Source organism: Cricetulus griseus, chromosome 3, assembly GCF_003668045.3.
Source record: "Cricetulus griseus strain 17A/GY chromosome 3, alternate assembly CriGri-PICRH-1.0, whole genome shotgun sequence".
NCBI classification, from domain to species: Eukaryota; Metazoa; Chordata; class Mammalia; order Rodentia; family Cricetidae; genus Cricetulus; species Cricetulus griseus.
The window spans coordinates 274,122,605-274,141,674 of NC_048596.1; the positions used below are offsets into that span (position 1 = coordinate 274,122,605).

At 47.3% G+C, this 19,070-nt stretch overlaps 1 protein-coding gene and 1 long non-coding RNA gene across 10 annotated transcripts in view; one reads left to right on the plus strand and one right to left on the minus strand.

The window, feature by feature from the left end:
* The window catches only part of Znf346 (zinc finger protein 346), a 25,473-nt gene extending 13,862 nt beyond the window's left edge, over window positions 1-11,611 (plus strand). Inside the window, exons 5-9 of one of the 9 annotated variants that reach the window (XR_004769425.1) lie at window positions 959-1,192; window positions 2,747-2,902; window positions 3,366-3,778; window positions 6,507-6,600; window positions 9,030-9,053. Coding sequence is in view for 6 of the 9 variants with exons in the window: in XM_035442988.1 (XP_035298879.1) it covers window positions 959-1,192; window positions 6,507-6,600; window positions 6,918-7,050; window positions 9,030-9,260 (692 nt within the window). In the remaining 3 variants the exon portion in view is untranslated. The other 8 variants (XR_004769423.1, XM_035442988.1, XM_035442989.1 and 5 more) reach the window with 8 other exon arrangements.
* Window positions 6,709-14,187, minus strand: LOC113834903. Its single transcript, XR_003484199.2, has 3 exons — window positions 14,060-14,187; window positions 7,199-7,354; window positions 6,709-6,850 (listed from the first exon to the last, which is right to left on the minus strand). It is a non-coding gene; the product is annotated as an uncharacterized LOC113834903 (long non-coding RNA).
* Between the last annotated feature and the right edge of the window lie 4,883 nt (window positions 14,188-19,070).

Sequence of the window (19,070 nt, forward strand, 5' to 3'; positions counted from 1 at the left end):
AGAACAGAAGGCCAGGCATTCTTAGCCACTGAACCTGCTCTTGCCCCTGACTGGGTGAATTCTTTGAGCAGAGTCAGGAATGTTTTCTGATGATGATGGATGATGATGTATCATTGGTAGCCTGCAGACCTACTTGCTGTACTCGTGAGCAAGTCATTTTTACTGTCTGAGCTTCAGTCTTCTCTGTAGTAAGGCAAAATAATGCCTGCCTCATTGGAGAGCTTGTGAGAACCAAAAGGGAAGCTGTATGTACAAAATGTATAATTGTTACCTTCACCATTCTCTCTCCCACACACTGCCTAGAATTTAGTGTAGTCTTAGCACGCGTCTCTGCCAGGTGTGGTGGCACATACTTCAGTCCCAGCCTGATTTACATCTTTGACTCTTAGGCCATCCAGAAAGCTACATAGCTACATAGTGAGACCCTTTCTCAAAAAAAAAAAAAAAAAAAAAAAAAAAAAAAAAAAAAAAAAAGTGAATAAATAAATAAATGATAAAAGTAGTTCCTAATCAGGTTACCTGACTCTGTATGGGCTCAGAGCTTGAATGTCTACTTCAGCTTGTAACTGGGGTATATTGAGGATGGAAATGCAATATTCACACTTCTTATCTTACTCGCTTTGAAATTCCAAGAAATTCTGAGGGCTAGAGAGACTACAGCTTGGTCTTTTACAATTAGGCAACTGGATAGCACACACGAGCCTCTTCAGAGTGTGAGACCATCAGGGCTCATGTTCCTAACCTGGCAAACAAATGAGTTGTCCTTGCACTTGAGTGCTCAGCTCTTGCCACCTTTCCCAGCTCGAGAAGGCATTTGTGATGTGAGTCTCACAGGCAGTGCCTCGTCTCCAAGTGTAATGGGTGAGGTGACACTGCCTTCCTTTCACTTCAAGCATACTCGAGCCTGGCACCTTCTGGGTGGCTTTTCATTGTTTCTATTTGAACTCTCTCACCACAGCTCTGTGGAAACACCTTACAAACCCTTTCCTTGTGGCCTCCACCTTAGCCTTGCACCAGAGCAGAGAGACGCTAGACCCAGACAAGTTCTGCAGCCTGTGCCACTCAACCTTCAATGACCCTGCCATGGCTCAACAGCATTATATGGGCAAGAAACACAGGAAGCAGGAGACTAAGCTCAAACTCATGGCGCACTATGGGCGGCTGGCGGACCCTGCTGTCTCTGACTCACCAGGTGAGAGGGTGCGGCTCACACGGAACTGGCTCGGGAACCGAGCACTGGAGCTCCTTGAACTACCCAAGTAGATGCTGCTTCCTGCATCTGCTAAACTAGAGTTTGCAAGCACAGAAGGCAAGCGGGCAAGCTGGGCTTGGTGTATACTCCAACACTTGGAGGCTGGAGCAGGAGGATCAAAGGCCTAGGCTATGTAGTGGGAACCTGTCTGGAGGGAATGCAGAGGAACAAGCAGGAAATTCAGTGATAAAACCCAAAGACACCACGGTCAACTGAAGAGTGTGTGAGACTCCGAGCTCCCCTGGTGTTGCTATCTTTCAGTTTTCAGGTACTGTAGAAGTCAGGTGCGGTGGTGCAGGCCTTTAATCTCAGTCTGTGCTCAGGAGACAGGCAGGCAGAGATTTCTGTGAGTACGAAGCTAGCTTGGTCTACATAACCAGCTCTAGGACTATACAGAGAGACCCTGTCTCAAAACAAATAAACAAACAAAAATTATGGAAAGCCAAATTTGTGTTTTTATTATCATTACCGTTAGCTCTATGTCAGTGCTGTGCATGAAATACAGGATCTTGTACATGTTCAAGAGCCACCAGTTTGCCGGGCAGTGGTGGCGCACACCTTTAGTCCCAGCACTCCAGAGGCAGAGGCAGGCGGGTCTCTGTGAGTTCGAGACCAGCCTGGTCTACAAGAGCTAGTTCCGGGATAGGCTCCAAAGCCACAGGGAAACCCTGTCTCAAAAAACCAAAAAAAAAAAAAAAAGAGCCACCAGTTTATATTGTTCGGGTGTGGGTGTGGGTGTGGGTGTATGGGTGTGTTTTGTTTGTGTTCAAGACAGGGTTTCTTTGTGTATCTCTGGCTGTCCTGGAGCTGGTTATGTAGACTAGGCTGGCCTCAAATTCACAAAGATCCACCTGCTCCTGCCTCCTGAGTGCTGGGATTAAAGGCGTAGGGCGTGTTCCTCTGACAACACCAACACCACCTGGCTTAAAGTTTTTTGGTTTTTTTTGTTTGTTTGTTAAGAAAAAAATGTGGACAATGCAACCCCCGGGCATGTGGTCCTAGTCTATATAAGAAAATAAACTATCCCAGCACTTGGGAAGCAGAGGGAGGCAGATCTGAGTTCTAGGTCATCCTGGTCTAAGAGCAAGTTCTAGGACTACCAGCGCTGCACAGAAAAAAAAAAAAAAATTTGTTTTATGTTTTGTTTTTGTTTTTTCTTTTTTTCTTTGTTTTGTCCTGGCACTCGCTCTGTAGACCAGGCTGGCCTTGAACTCACAGAGATCCGCCTGCCTCTGCCTCCCGAGTGCTGGGATTAAAGGCATGTGCCTCCTACACCACCTGGCTCAAGATTTATTTTTGTAATTATGTGTTTATGTGTATCTGTGGGTAGGTAATTATGGATGCCCAAGGAGACCAGAGGAAGGGGTTGATTCCCTGGTGCTGGAGTTAGAGGTGGTTGTGCCACCTGGTGGGAACTGAACTCAGGTCCTCTGAGAGAACAGCAAATATTCTTAACTGCCTAGCCATCGATCCAGCCTTAACCTCTGATTTAAGTCCCTGGATAAGGTCCACATTGCTTGATTGAAGATCTCCACAGCCTCTACCAAAGTCTGAGCATCCTTAGGACATCTCTCTTTCCTCCGCCTTTGAGACCTGCCTGCATCCCTGGGGAGTCACAGTGAAGGAGGAGGCCATCCCAGCATCCTTAACGTAAAAGTGCCACCTGGCATCACGGGAAATAATTAAGGGCGCTTCCTATTAGTATGGTCAGGGCTGGGAATGTTGCTCAGTTGGTAGAGTGGTTGCCTAACACACACACAAAGCCCTGGCTTTAGTTAGCAGCACCACGTGAACACGGCACAATAGTGCACAGCTATAATCCTGGCACCTGGGAGTTAGAGACTGGGGGATGGGGAGTGTGCACGAGTACACACACACACACACTAACACACACACACACACACACACACACACACGCACGCACGCACGCACGCACGCACGCACATAAATAAATGGAAGCAAGGGCATTGTTCTTGCTGTGAATATAACCTGCCAGTCTGTAAGCTAGAGCGGGATTGTTTTAGTTTGGTTGGGGGGTTTAGGGTTTGTCTTGTTTTCTGAGACAGTTTCATACATAGCTCATGCTAGCCTCAAATTAGCTGTGTATCCACAGATGACAAACTCCTGAGTGTCCTGCCTCCACTCCCAGCTGCTGCATTTGCAGGGCAGTGCACCATGCGTGGCATCAGCTCAGACGCAGCGGCATCTTAAGAAGCTGAGTGTGAGCTCTGACCCTCTCTTCCCAGAAGAGGATTTATTATCTGAGGCCGAAGCGACTGCAACAGGCCACTGTGTCACTCCTTTAGCTCCCCACAGGAAACCCTTCTTCTCCAGAGGGTTCACTGCATCAGAGGCCACAGCACAGTGCACAACAGAATGCTGTGCCCAGTCATGCATCTGTTTGTGCATCCAGAATAACTTCAACATGCTGAACTAGAGTCTTCCCAACCTTTTAAACCTGTACAGAGTAAGAAATGGACCAAAGGCGGCATTTCCACGTAAACTGCCCTTCCTCCTGTGATCCCTGTGAGTCATCCCACTTCCCCTGAGTGCTGTCATCAAGTGAACGGGAAGATGTCCCTTCTTTTCTTTTTTCCCGTACTCTACCCCGAGTGTATACCCAGCCCTACCTTATTTCTAAACATTTAGTTTTTAAAAACGATTGCACCTCTTAGCGACATTTTTGTAACATGGTCAACTTGACATAGGAAAATTGTAAATGTAGGACTATTTACAGTTATTACTACTAACTACCAAGATAACTAATTATAAGGGATCTGGAGGAAATATGATCTCAATGAATATTAGACTGTCAGTTGGGTGAGAAGATCCGCCTCAGTCTAGCTCTGGTCGTCTGTTTGCTGTGAATCAAGGAGAGCAGTGCTACATTCTTACTGATCTTTAGGTCAGCCTGGGCTACGTGGCCTCTCCCAAAAAATAAGCAAACAGGCACCACCTTCCCTAAAATGGGGGCATGTCCTGTGTTGGTGAAATTAATACTAAAATATTCATACTATAAGTGATTTGTGGATTTGGGATAATTCCTATCCAGATGCCAGTAACATTCTTCATAAAAGTAGAGAAATATCCTAAATGTGTATTGTGTCACATGTGACCTCCAGCAGCAAAGGCAGCCTTGAGAAAAAAAAAAAAAAAAAAGAACAAAACTTGAGACATTGCAGATTTTCCAGACATACTACAAAGCTACAGTAAGCCAGGCACTTCTCAGAATCCCAGAACTTGAAAGGTAAAGGAGGAAGGTCAGTAGTCAAAGGTTACTCTTGGCTGCATAGATAATTGAAGATCAGTTGAGTTACATGAGACCCAAACATGCCTATCACCTATAATCCCAGCATTTGAAAGATGTGAGCAGGATGACCAGGAGTTCAAGGCCAGCTTTAGCTATGTCCAGAGTCCATGCTAACCCGCACTAGATAAGATCCTATCTAAACAAAGGATTTTGTTTTATATTGTTTTGCCTACAAAGTGGTGAGTTTCATTATGACATTTTCATACATATATATCATAGTCCTTTGTTCTTAGTAATCCTCCTTCCCCTTAACCAATACTTGTTATTTATTCTTTGTTTTATTTTGGGGGACGGGGTCTTATTATGCAGCTCCAACTATCCTAGAACTCACTTTATAGACAAGACTGGCCTCAAACTTGCAGAGTTCCACCTGCCTCTGCCTCCCCAAATGCTTGAATTAAAGGTGTATGCCACCACTATGCCCAACTCAAATACTTTTTCTTTTTCTTTTTTAAACATTTTAACCTTTTGAAGCTGATACTAATGGTAACTCTATTTTATATATCGGGAACTAAAAATCTTAGAGAAGCTGCGCTTTCCCACCTAAGGAGATCAGGGTTAAACAGCTGACCTGTGGGCCCACAGATTAGCAGGAAAGGTGGGCTGTGCGCATAGGTGAGCTCACTACAGAGATGAGGTTTGAAGGTAACAGATAGGTCAGAGGCATCAGAGCCAGGACAGGAGGGGCTTTCAAGTTGTGTGTGTGCTGCCTGATAAGGTGTGTGAATGAGCCAAGTGTGATAGTGCACGCTTGTATCCTTGTCACTTGGGAGTGAGACTGGAGGAGCACAAGTTGAAGCCTAGCCTGAGATAGGATCTCAGAAGAAATTATAGGCAATGTATGACCCATGTCTGACATTTTGGCCTGGTGTGGTGATACATTTATAAATCCCAGCACTCACGACACTAAGACAGAGTAATTGCTTTAAGGCCAGCAAGAGCTACCTTATCATGTAGTGAGGCCTCATTTCAAAAATCAAATTTAAAAAATAACACTAGAGAGATGGCTCAGCAGTTAACACCACTTGCCAGACTTGAAGAGTGTCTGGATCCAGCAACCATATCAGGTGGCTCACAACCACCTATAACTCCGTTTCCAGAAGATAGGACTCCCTCTTCTGGCATTTTAGGCACCTGCACACATGTGCACATACATACATGCACTTGAGTTTAATTTTTTCTTTTGGTATTTCAAGACAGGGTTTCTCTGTGTAATAGTCCCAGCTGTCCTAGAATTCACTGAAATCTGCCTAACCTCTATCTCCTGTGTGCTGGGATTAAAGGTGTGCGCCACCACTGCCCAGCTAAAAATACTTTTGAATTCTAAGATGCAGCTAATTTAAGTATAAGTTAATATAATTAATTAGTTTATGGTTGTGAAAAGCTAAGCTTTGGAAGGCAAAAGACTTAGCCATACCACATGAAACAGAGCCAGGGGTCCAGTCTGACCTCTCAGTCCTGACTCACTGCTGGAGCCATATGGTACAAGGCCACTGTGTTACCAGAGGAACCCTGGTTGTGAGCCCAGGTGTCTGAACTCCAGGGTAAAGACAGATTGATTTTCATAACAGCTGTATTCCTTAATTACTGTCACTGCAAGCCCAAGGAGAGCAGGCCTTTCCAGGTCATCAGACTTGATGCAAGTTTCTTAACCCACAAGGCCATCTCTGCAACTCATATTCTGCCATTCTTCATTTATTCAGTAACAGTCTGGTCTGGTGTTTGCTGGAGTAGGAACTGGGGTTACTTGATGAGAATAAGGGGGGCAGGGTACAGTGTTACATAGTCTGTGCCTCCAGAGCACCCAGTCCTCTGGGGTCTTAGCCAGGGCCCCTGAGCTCCACCCTCAGTCTTCAGAAGGGCTTGTGCGCACTCTGTGCAAAAGCAGCACTCCTCCAGTTCCTTCCCGCTGGGTAACTGACTGCATTTTCATGTGTGTTTCAGCTGGGAAGGGCTATCCCTGCAAGACGTGTAAGATAGTACTGAACTCCATAGAACAGTACCAAGCTCACGTCAGTGGCTTCAAACACAAGAACCAGTGAGTAACAGCCTTTGAAATTCATGAGTGTTCAGCAGGAGGCTGGGGTTTCTCTGTCAGGTAGTTCCCTGCTGAAATGGAATGAATACAAGAGCCTTTTCTCAGTCAACAGAAGGTAAGTGAATTAACGGGCAGTTTTCCTGGGTTTCCTCCATAAGCATTCCTCCAGCGTGTGGATAGACGAGGATGAGAGAGTCAGTAGAGATGCACAGGTTTCCAAAGAGCGCCTGGATTTCTTGGCCTGTAGCAGCTTGAGTAGGAAAACATGAGTTGCCCTGCTGATCTGAGGCCCCTTTTTCAATTGGTTGTTTGTACAGGAGCTCCCTCTGCAGCTTACTACCCAATGTGAGAAAACACCCAAGTGTTGGCAAAGCAGACCCGGCCCCTGCTCTCACAACCTTACATTCTGATGGGAAGCACAAAGCAGACAGTCCAGCAATTAAAGTTGTGGTGCGTGTGTGGTAGTGCACGCCTATAATCCCGGCACTTAGGAGTTCCAGAGTATCCTCAGATACTAAGCAAGTTCAGCCTGCGTTTCATGAGATCCTGTCTCAGAGGGGCTATGACATCCCTTACAGGGGAATTAGTGAGTACTAACCTTGTTCTCCGTGTTCAAACACACTTGAGCAGCTTAGCATCCGGCAGTTTCAGTAGACAGCCTGGAGCCAGCCAGAACTTTGGAGCTACTCACACTTGAAAGTGGTAGTGTATTCACACACAGTGGCACACCCTTGCAGTCCCAGGATTTAGGAAGCTGAAGAGGAAGATCAAGAATTAGAAGCTAGGATGGGCTACCTAACAAGATCCAGCCCTGCCTGGACTGACAGTGAAGTGTTACAGCTCTGAAAAGAAAGGTATCTAGGCAGTCAGGAACCAAAGAAAGTCGAATCACACAGCAAACCTCATACAAGATATTTATTGAAAGGGAAAAACCCAGAAGGGTGGCTGCCTCTGCTCAGGTGAGAATGGCAGAGAACTGAGCAGAAAGCAGGGTTTATATAGTGTTTATTGGGGGTGAAGCTTTCCAGGGTGGGGATTGGTGGGATTTCAAGTCCTGAACCTAGGCTTTTTACTTTGTAGGGCAGGGTCTAGGTCCCACATTAGGGCAGTTAAGAGTGTTCTGTGGGTGGAATCTGGCATTGGGGTCCTCAGGGTAGGGTCCTGGCCATGTGCTTGCCTCCAGAGGCTCAAAGACTACATCAGAAAGGAAGGGAAGACAGAGCTAGTACTGGTTTTGGTTTTGGTTTGTTTACTATTGTGACCTTGGGTAATTCAATAAACCTCTTTCAGTCTACTATTTCTGTAAAACTACAATTATTGAACAATTCCGTTTCATTAAATCTTCAGGGTGAGCTCCAGTAGAGCATCTCCTTTACATAGTATCAGTAAGGTTGAGTTGCTTGCCCTGGGTCACATAGCTACTTGGACTTAAACAAAGTTTTACACCCATGTGGTGCCTTTGCTCTCCTGTTGCCTCATGGAGCTCATTAGCATGCCCCACCTTCCAAGGCTATGGAAGGGTCACTATAAATAAGTTTGCTGCTAAGATAACTTTTCTTACTGGGTGGTGGTGGTGCACACTTTTAATCCCAGCAGTCAGGAGGCAAGTGGATGTCTATGACTTTGATGCCAGCCTGGTCTTCATATTGAACTCTAGCATAGAACCAGGGCAACACAGTAAAACACTGTCTTGGAACTCCCCCTCATCCCCCCCCCCAAAAAAAAAGCAAAGTCAGGAGCCAAGCAGTCGGGCATGGTACAGACTTGTGTAATCCTAGCAGTTGAGAGGTAGAGGCAAGGAGGATCAGAAATTCAAGGTCAACCTGGGATACTTGCAAATCTGTGTCAAAAACAAACAAAATAAAGCCAGGTGTGGTAATACATGCTTGTAACTCCAGTACTGGGAAGGCAGAAATGGAAGACCCGTAGAGATGGAAGACCCTCGGGGCTCACTGGCCAGCCAGTGTAGCCTACTTGGCAAGTTCTAGACCTAAGGAATGACACCCAAGGTCATATTCTCTCTCTCTCTCTCTCTCTCTCTCTCTCTCTCTCTCTCTCTCTCTCTCTCTCCTTTCTCTCACACACGGAAGGAATTATGTTTGTTGGAAAGTAAATGCAACTCAAGATCATATTAAGCAAAACAAGCCAAATCAGGGAACATTATTTTCTCTCCTTTGTGAGACCTAAATGTCATAAATTTCTAAACAAACATTTTAAGCCAGTCATTATAGCTTTGTGAAGTTCAGCTCCCTGTATAAAATGCTTTCTTCACCATGCAGAATTGACCTGAGGTTGAAATGGTTTAATGGCCTAGTGGTCAGTGGCCCTCAGGAAAAGGAAGGCCGCCCTGCCCATACTACCATTAGAACAGGCTGCTGAGCATGCGTGCCACACACTCACCTTGTGTCTTTATTCTTCTCAAATTACAGGTCACCCAAAACCGTGGTGTCATCCATAAACCAGATGCCAGTGCAAACGCAACCCACTCCAAAGGACTCAGGTGTGACAGAAGACTAGAGGTGTTCCTGCCTGGTCAGCCTGTTAGGACAGCCACAAGCCAGTTCTGGCGGCTGTGGTTAGCCCTTGGTCCCTCTTCCTCCTTCCTACCATCAGAAGAATATGGAGGCATGAGGCCAAAATGGGCTGCAAACAGCCTCTGACTGGGCCGCAATGAGGCTCCTCCTGCCCGCCTCTTTAGTGTGGCCCTACATGTCATGATAGAGGAGACAGGGCTCTTGAGGTGGTGTCTGTCCAGGCCCCTCTGGGTGTATGTCCTGCAGTCCCAGTGTCTTTTTCCTCTTGAGGTCAGTTTGGAGCAAGTCCCTACAGATGAAGGACAGCACCATCTCTGGGCTCTGGGCAGCTCCTGGGAAACTGGAGCTTTCCTGAGGACTTCGTCAGGGCAGCAGACAACAAACTGGAGTGGCTGCCATGTAGAAACTTGGAGCTAATATGTCACTCCCCATCCCGCCAGTGTGCAGGCTTGCCTGGTGTAGACCCTGCCACCGGGAAGTCTCCTGGAACACAGTCCTGACAGCACTGCTCTCAGCTGCCGTCTCTCCAGTTCCCAAATGGTGCTTGCAGGCATCTACAGTAGCTAGGAGCTTGAGGGAAACCTGAGTGCCCAGTGGGATCATGGGAAGCACCACAGGGGGCCTTGTCCTTTATCAGAGGTGCTCTGACCCAGGGTCCTGTGAGAAAGTCTCCCACCTGCTGTGTTTCTTGATTCTGTGCCCTGAAAGGCAAACGGCCCCCTGCCAGGCTACTGTGCCCTTGTGTAGTAGACTATCCCACCCAGGGTGCCGTGGTGCTACCCTTCCCTTGTCATCCTCAGGGAGATTTGGGGGGACCCAGGAAAGACGACTAGAGAACTGGTGTGAGGAAGGTGTGAGGAAAAGGGCCCCCAGGCCTGAACTAGGAGTGGATTTTTCCACATAGCTGAGGAGCAAGGATTCTAGGACCTATCCCTAAGGCTTCATTGGTAACACAGTGGGTGCCACAGAGGGTAGGGACAGGCCTTAAACGTAAACCTTTGGCGACTCAGCCATCCAAAGAAAGAATTCTGTGAACCAGGCTGTAACTTCAGATCTAGGGTTTATAGCCAGCCATATTGATAGTGCTATAATATCCCCACACTGTCTGAGCCCCCCAGGATCCCCAGTAATGATCTTACCCCAGGAAAAGTCTTCCTGGTGCCCTAAACCTAGCCTGGTTCATCGACCCAGCCACATTCACCTTTCACGTGGGCCTCCTAGAGGTCTTGACAGTCACTCTAGCTCCTGAGTGGAGAACTGCAGGGAGGCCAGTGTGAAAGAGAGCTGGGTCCCTAAGGCTGTCTCCAGGGTCATCCCTTCTGGGTAGACCACCAACTGCATGCCCAGGATGCTGTGTCTTAAATTCTGGATATGAATGATTGGGTGAGGATGCGTAAAGGCAGGTGTCCTTTTCCTGCTCAGATTAAAGAGCTAGAGGGGTTTCCACGGAGCTTCTCACAGGCTTCTGGTCCTCGGAAGGGCCTTTTCTGTGACTCTGAAATGATGGAAGGAGGGCTCTGCCGTGGGAACTGATACAGATGGGCCAGACCAAGCAGCCTCAGCTCTAGTTCCCTGCAGCTCACTGTCCTGGCATCTGCCCCTAGCCTGCTGAGAAAAGCTCTTCTTGGCTCCTAGAATAGGTTCTCAGCTTTCCACTTCCACACTGTGGGCCACCTCAACGGTTTTCCCAGAATCCTATGTATCCCAGTATGTCAGAACTAGTAAAGATGACTAGGTAAGGAAGTGAAGGGTTAGGTCATGAATGGGCTGACCTGCCATGACCCTCATCGCATAAGACCACCTTGTCTAGATCCAGGAGTCCCTAGCAGCTGCATGCCCAGCACTACTGGTGTGGAACCCTGGGAGCAGCTTGCTCTTGCCCTCTGGGGACACGCCACTTGAAAGCCACTAGTTAGAGAGTGACATACGGGCCTGTGGGAATGCCCTGGACACAAGCACTTCCAGCCTGGAGTATGAAAAGGCTGAGAGATGAATTTCTGGTCTGAATAACTCTTGAGGTTATGTTTTCTAGTTTGTTTCATGTAGCCAGGCTGGTCTCACGCTTGTCATGCAGAAGCCTGGCCTTGAACTGCTGATCCTCTGCCTGTAACGCCCTACATCTAAGAAGACAGGCATGTGCCACCACATACAGTTTCACCCGTGTTATTGTGTATGTGAGAAGTTCTTTTTGTTTTGTTTTTGAGGGGACAGGGTCTCACTATGTAGTGCTGGCTGTCCTGGAACTCACTCTGTAGGCAAGACTGGCCTCAAACTCACAAACGTCCGGCTGCCTCTGTGTCCCGGGTGCTGGGATTAAAGGCGGGAGCTGTTACCACCTGGCCAGAAGTTTTTGTTTTGTTTTTTTTTAATGCTTTCTAGTAATCCTTTATTTGAATCCATCACAGCCAAGCCTTCCTACTGCTGAACAGTTGTGTTTCTCCTCAAGGGTTGTCCCAAATAAAGCTGCTGTCATTTGATGTGTGCGTTCCTTCACTCAGAAGTGGGATGATGGGATAGGCACAGTTTTTAGCCAAAGTGATTCTGATGATTGCCAATTCAGTATGTAAAGGCCCCAGGTTTCTTGTCTGTACTAATTATTATCAGTCTTTAAAGTTGGATTTTCTGGTGGCAACCAGAAAGATGCCATCTAATGACACTTTACTGTCATTATTTAAAAAAAAAAAAAAAAAAAAAGTCTGTGTAGCCCTGGCTGCTCTGGAACTTGTATAGACCAGGCTGGCCTCAGACTCACAGACATCCAGGTGCCTCTGCCTCCTGAGTGCTGGGACTAAAGGTATGTGCCACCAGACAGGCTGCTTTCTGCATTCTTTGTTAAGACTGTATGGAATTCAGCAACCTAGAATGAAGCCGCATATCAATGCACAGGTCCACACACAGAGTAAGCATCAGAGAGAGCTCCCCTGCATTGTAGTGACCCAGGAAGGTCTCATGGAGAGGCATGGGCTCTCGAGAGGCAGTCTAAAGTAACACAGGGAACTCAAGCACTGGAATCCCGCAGCCAGGGCTCAGATGCCTGCTCTACCTCCACAAAGTCCACAAACCTCTGTGACCTTGGTTAGTTAGCCCCAAGGAACAGCGACTACCTCAGAGTCTCTGCCTGTGCCAAGCCTGAAATATAAAGACCATGCATCCTTTTAGCACTTTTCCTGGTCACTGTCCATAAATGCTGTCCAGAAACATGAAAACCATTATGAAAATAGGCCAACTTGACAAGGCAGTGACCGGTGCTGGCCACTAGGTGGAAGGCACTCCTTTTCCTTTTCTTTTTTTTTTTTTTTTTTTTTTTTTTTTTTTTTTTGCTGGTCAGTAGACCAACCCCAGGACCTTTGGTTTAACACCAACAAGAATAGGGATAGGGCGGTTTTCTCTTACGTCTCTGTGTTTGATATTTCACTTAACCCTCAAGACAGCTGGGAAAAGATCCAGTTTTCACAGGAAAAGCACGAGTCGTGTCTCAGGTGCTTTTACAACCAAGCAGCGTTGGAAGGATCTGACCCCATGCTCCCAATTCTTTTCAAGTTTTTTGTTTTTTGAGACAGTTTCTCTGTGTAGCCCTGACTGACCTGGAGCTCGCTCTGTAGACCATGCTGGCCTCAAACTCACAGAAATCCGCTTGCCTCTGCCTCGAAGGTGCTGGGATTGAAGTCATGTGCCACCACTGCCCCACCTTTTACTATTTCTGTTTATTACTATTTTTATGGTTGCTTGGGCACATGTGGAGGCCAGAGGACAACTTAGAGAACTTCCCTCCTGTGAGATTCGGAGGTCAAGCTCGGGTGAGTGGGGTTTTAAGCTCCCTGAAGCATCTCTGGCCAGCTCCCTACTGTTCCTTTACACAAGCTGCCATCTGTATTTCCCAGGCTCCCTGGCCTTCCACCATCACACTTCACTTGAAAGGCTGCAAAATTAACCACCTGCCTAAGAGAAAGCTGGTGTTTGACCAGCTCCAGATCCTCTCTTCCTTCAGTTTGTGATGGGCTCTGTCTGTAACCTGGGCTGAATTCCAACCCTCCATGTAGCTAAGGGTAACCTTAAACTCCTGATCCTGCCGCTAACTCCCAAACGCTGGGAATCCTGCCACCACAGATAGTTTATATTTTGTTTTGGTTTTAGTTTTTGTTTTATTTGAGTCGGGTATCGCTCTGTAGCCCAGGCTGACCTTGAATGCACTGTGTAGCCCGTGACTCCAGCCTCACAGCCATCCTCCTGCCTCCCAACTAGTGGGATTCCAGTGCTGAGCCACCACACAGGCTTCCACATCCTTTTCTTCCTTTACCCAGGGTGCATTTCTGCTCTATTCTTACACCCTGTGTGTTTTAATTTTAAAAGTGGGGAGAGAGCATAAAGCAGGGCTCACATGGGAGGTTTATTGGAAGAGAGAGAAGGGGCAGATAGGGGAAGCAGAGACAGTTTCCCTGAGGACAAGATTAGCAAGAGAGAGAAAGGAAGAGGGGAAGAGAGAAAGAGATGGGAGGTGAGTAAGGCCCACCTTTTATAGGGGAAGGTAGTGAATAGACACAGGTGGTGCTCTTAGTGGCTACAGCTGAGGACATATCCTGTCAGGACCCTGAGGGCAAGCCAGTACAGATGCCTGAATAGTAACAGTCTATTAACTGTAATCCAGCCTAGGCAATCAAAGCAGAAAGTTGGAGCTGTTAGTGGTACCTTTGCCAATGTCTTAGGAAAACCTGCCTGAGAATTAAACGAACACAAAGGAAACCAGCTAAGAAGTGAGAAAAACATTTCCGACATCTAGCTATGCCCAAAGCTGAATAGCCTAGAAATTTCTAATTGTGATTATTTTTTCCCTTGAATCTATTTGCTGTGTTTAGTTCCTCTCATTTTCAGTGAAGAGTTAGTTCTGCCAAGGGGCTAGAGACACACTTCAGAGATACAGAACTTACCTGCTGTGTAGGAGACGATCCTGCTTCAAACCACGTATCTGGGGATAGAAGGAGTACGTGGGAGGAGGAAAAGGAGGAGGTGGTTGGGAGAAGGCGGATGCGGTGTGTAAACACATAAATAGCATAGGCCTCCAAGGCTAATTTGGTTGCCCTCCCTGTACCCAGATGCCCTATGTTCCCTTTAAGCCCCGCCCTTAACACAATGTGTCAGGACGATAGGTTCAACCGCCTTTTTCGTTTTTTGCTTTTTGCTTTTTTGTGGTTGTTGGTTTGTTTTTGAGGCATTTTTTCCCCTATGTAATCCAAATTGATCTGGACTTCATAATCTTGCTGACTCAGGCTCCCAAGTGCTAGGATTATGAATGCACCACCAGAGCTGGCTCCTAGAAGCTGCTCCCTTTGGGCAGAAATTGGGTCTTACCACACCGGATCCCTGGTGAATAGCAGAGAACATGATTCCTGGGAGGGGCAACTGTTAGGGTTTTTGTTTGTTTGGGGTTTTGTTATTGTTAATTTGCTTAGTTTTTTTTTTTTTTTTTTTTTGAGACAAACTCTCAGTATGTGACCATGCTGTCCTCTAACTCAGAGATGCCTGCCTGTGCCTCCTGAGTGCTGGGATTAGGCATGCACCTTTTAAATTTTGTTTTGTTTTTCAGTACTGAGGATTAAACCCAGGAACTCCAGTATACAAGGCAAGTGCTCCACCACTGAGCCACTTCCCAGCCAAAATCAAGAGATGAGCCTCTAGCAGTTGTAGAGGTCAAAGGAACCAGGTTTCAGGGGTTGGAGAAGGCTTGGAGAACGAGGTGGGGTGTGGGGTAGAGTGGGTTGTTTCAGTGATGACTTCCTGTGAGTCTTTGCCTCCCTGTGTCCTTCTCACTGTGTCTTTGTCATTGGTCCTATAAATGGAGAGGGCCTTTCCCCTGTCCCTTGGGTGTTGGCTGGCCTCACGATTGGATTTGATTGGAGAATATAATGTCATGACATTGTGTGACTTCCAAGGCTGGAATGTAAGAGTCCTTACAGCCTCCCTTCCTGCCACAGTTCAAGAGTCTGAGTTGAGCTGTAGGAAGACGAGCAATCACGTGATGAAGCCAGCAGCCAGTTTCATTCAACTGGCATTCTATACTTGTGCTTTGTTTGTGATGGTGGTATGAGGTGTTGACAAATGCTTTACCACTGAATTAATAACCCTACCCAGAGAGGTCATCACATACCCTCAGCACAGATAATCTGAAGTATAAGTAACCCTAGCTAATCCATAGAATGGCAAGTGAAAAAAAATTGTCTAAAGTCACTGTCTTAGGGTTTCTTTAGCTGTGATAAAACACTAACTAAAAGCAAAGTGTTAGTGAGGAGGAAAGGGTTTATTTTAACTTACATTTCTGGGTAACCCTGAAGGAGGTCAGTGCAGGAGCTTAAGCGGGGCAAGAATCTGGAGACAGAAGCTGAAGCAGAAGTCACGGAGGGGAGCTGCTGACTGGCTTGAGCTCATGGCTTGCTCAGGCTGCTTTATTATAGAACCCAGGACCACCATCCCTGGGGTAAGGAGTGTAGAAAGGAGAATTTCTTTTTACCTCAGCCCCTTACTGTATGCCAAAGTCCTGAAACAGGACCTCAAAGTCCCATGGCTACAATTGTGACAAAGTGCTACAAGGGAAAGTCCCAGTGTAACCACAGTTTGAGACAGAAGACAAAGCTCACCCTGGGCTGAGACTGGCTAGGTCTCCCTGAGCAATTAAATTCCTTTTTCTGGGGGTGTGGATCAAACCCAAGGCCTTGTGCATGTGGGCCTCTGTTCTGATGCTGAGGTACACCCCAGCCCAGGAAATGACATCTATAATGGTGCTGGGATAGCAAGGCCCTGGGTTTGATTGCCAGTACCACATAAACCAGGCCTAGTGGCACACTCCTATAATGCCAGCATTTGGAAAGTAGAGGCAGGAAGATGGGATGGCCAACGTTATCCTCAGACACAGACACAGAATACGAGGCCAGGTTGGGCTTTATACCTTGTCTCAAAAAATAAAATGAAACAAAATAAGATACAACAAACTGTGCCAGGCATGACTATATATGCCTTTAATCCTAGCACAGGAGAATCTTGAGTTCTAGGCCAGCCCCAAATTAGTTAAGCAGGGATATACTGGGTGTGTGTAGTTCAGTGACAAAGAGCCTCTTCTCAAGTACAAGGCCATGGTTCTATTCCCAATACAGCAAGCAGGGTTGGAGAACTAAATTTAGAGATTAATCGGTCCATGTGTGGTAGATGGGAAAGAGGATGGTGATACTCCAGACAGACTGAGCAGCTCGTGCCAAGGTCCCAAGGCAAGAAAGCGCTTGTCTCTTTTCGAAGCAGAGTGTGCTACCAGATAAAGAGAGGCTCATGGGAATCAAGGCCCTCGGGACAGGTCAGCTAAGACTAAAGCAGAAGAGCCCAGGTCAGCATGTAAAAGCTCTTGCTACACAAGCCCAATGGCCTAAGGACTGACATCCAAAGTTGTCCTCTGGCCTTCACACTAGTGTCATAGTACACATGTGCCACCACACATGTGCACACACACAACTAAACATAAATAGATAAATAAATTTTTAAAAGACAAAAGCAGGTTAGAGGCCAGGCTGGTCTACAGAGTGAGTTCCAGGACAGCCAGAGCTACACAGAGAAACCCTGTCTCAAGAAAACAAAATATAGCAATAAGAAGAGGAGGAGATAATGACAACGACAATAAAAGCAGTAAGCACCAGGAACAACTTTTTAAGTCCAGGCAACAGGCGCACTGAGGAACAGGGCTCAGGCTACGCGACCCAGGACCCCAAATGTCTTATGTTGGATGTGACTGTCTTCTTGGCAAAACAGCCACCATCTCAGGGAGTTCAGCTGTCCTCCTTTGCAAAAGAATTGTCCCAACTGCCCTGTTAACTGTCACAACCCTCCTGGTGGGGTGGGGTGGGAGGCGTCACAAGACCCCCAGCTGAGAATCCCACCACTCCCTACCGCCCATTGTATGCAACTGCTTTATAGCACATGGTCTAGGTATAGGCAGAGGAAGACAAGGGGCACGGGCTCCATCTATGCAGCTAGGGGAGAGCCTTCATCCCTGCTGTGTAGACTTCCTGGTGTGGCCTTTTTGGGGAGAAGACCTCAGAGCCTTGTAAGTAGCCCCTCACCAATGCTCAGTAAGGAAGCCCAATAAACTCATTGGTTCCCCAGAGTGAACTTTGTTGGAACTGTGCCCCAGTTTGTCTTTGAGATCTCAGGGGGAAGGGGAGATATTGTTTACATCTCCCTCTGGAAAGGAATTTTAGAAACACAGAACAGAACAGCTGCAGGGTGGACAGCTCCGCCCCCACCAACACTCTGTGCACCCCCAGGCCAGACCCAGGATAAGATGGGGGGCACCGCTTCTCTGTGCCCAGGGGCTCATGTTTGTTACGGGGGACCCGCCAGGAAATACTCTTCCTAGTTCTTCCTAGCCCTGCTCCCAGCTTCCCTGGCTTCCTGGCTTCCATGCTGTCCACTGGCAGAACACACACTTCACCTGGTACAACTAGAGTTTCCAGCTCCTACTTCCAAAGGTGAACTCTGCCACAAGTGCTCATCAAACCTAGAGAGGGCTTGGGCAACACATAACCTTCGCTAGGTTGCTATAAGCTGGGGAAAGAGTGGGCCTTGCAGACGTTAAAGATATGCCCATCCTTTCCTTCCTCTTCCCTGCTCCCTCCTCCCTTTCTCTGAGATTGTAGCCCAGCCTGGCAGGTTAGCCCCAGATTCATGAGAAGCCGCCTTTCTCAACCTCCCAAGTACTTGGCTCTCAAGGATCAAGCCGTGGTACCTAGTTCTTGGCTTTTATTTTCTTTTGGGGAAGTGCTGAACCTCCAACTCGGACTCAGCTACCTCCCAGCCTCCACAATTTTTTATATCCTTCTTTTCTGTTTTTTTGTTTTGTTTTGTTTGTTTTTGTTTTTGTTTTTTTGATTTTTCGAGAAAGGGTTTCTCTGTGTATCTTTGGAGTCTGTCCTGGCACTTGCTCTGGAGACCAGGCTGGCCTCAAACTCACAGAGATCCGCCTGCCTCTGCCTCCCGAGAGCTGGGATTAAAGGCATGTGCCACCACCAGCTATATCCTTCTTTTCCAGAAGTCAGATTTAATCTCCACCTTGTAACAGTTGACTCACTTCTAACAAATAGAATGTTGCAGAAATGAACAGACAGCTTCAACCAGACAGGGCAAGGATTCAGTTAAGAGTGTCTGTTGTTCTTCCTGAGGACCTGAGTTTGGTGGCCTCGTGGTGGCTCACAGTCATCTGCAACTTCAGATCGAAAGTTCCAGGGCATCTGACACCTTCTGACTTCCCCCAGACACACACATGTTGCACATACAAACATGCAGACAAACGGCTCATAGAGACAAAAATAAATAAAATGATTACATCTAAATAACTGTTTCAAATGGCCAGAGTGTGGCTCCTGAAGTGTGTCATAGCAGCTATTGCAGCAGCCATCTCCTCTCTCAGACCTCTGACTGACTCACCCAGAATGCAGTGAGGACCCTCAAGTGGCCCAATAGAAAAGCTCTCAAGCAGAATACTGGGGATTCCCTATCAATAAGTAAGATTCTTACCATGCAGTGGTGGCGCACACCTTTAATCCCAGCCAGCATTCAGGAAGCAGAGGCAGGCGGATCTCCAGGAGGGGGAAGTGAGGAGAGAGAGAGAGAGAGAGAGAGAGAGATTCTTGGTATAGTTAGGCTCCCAGTCCATCTGCATTTTCTTGAAGAATCCAGTTTTAGCAAACAGCCCTGGGCAGAATGCCCTGTCCCCAGTATCTAGTCCCCCCTGACATCCAGCTGGGCTCCTGGCCCTCTACCCACCCCTTCCCACTCACTGCTCCCGGACCCCACCGCAGGGTTTTGACCATGTGTGTCTGCTGCAAGAATCATGCCAGTTGCACAGAATCCCCTTCACCCCATCCCACCCTTGCCCACCCCATGTCACCTCTTAGTCCTTTT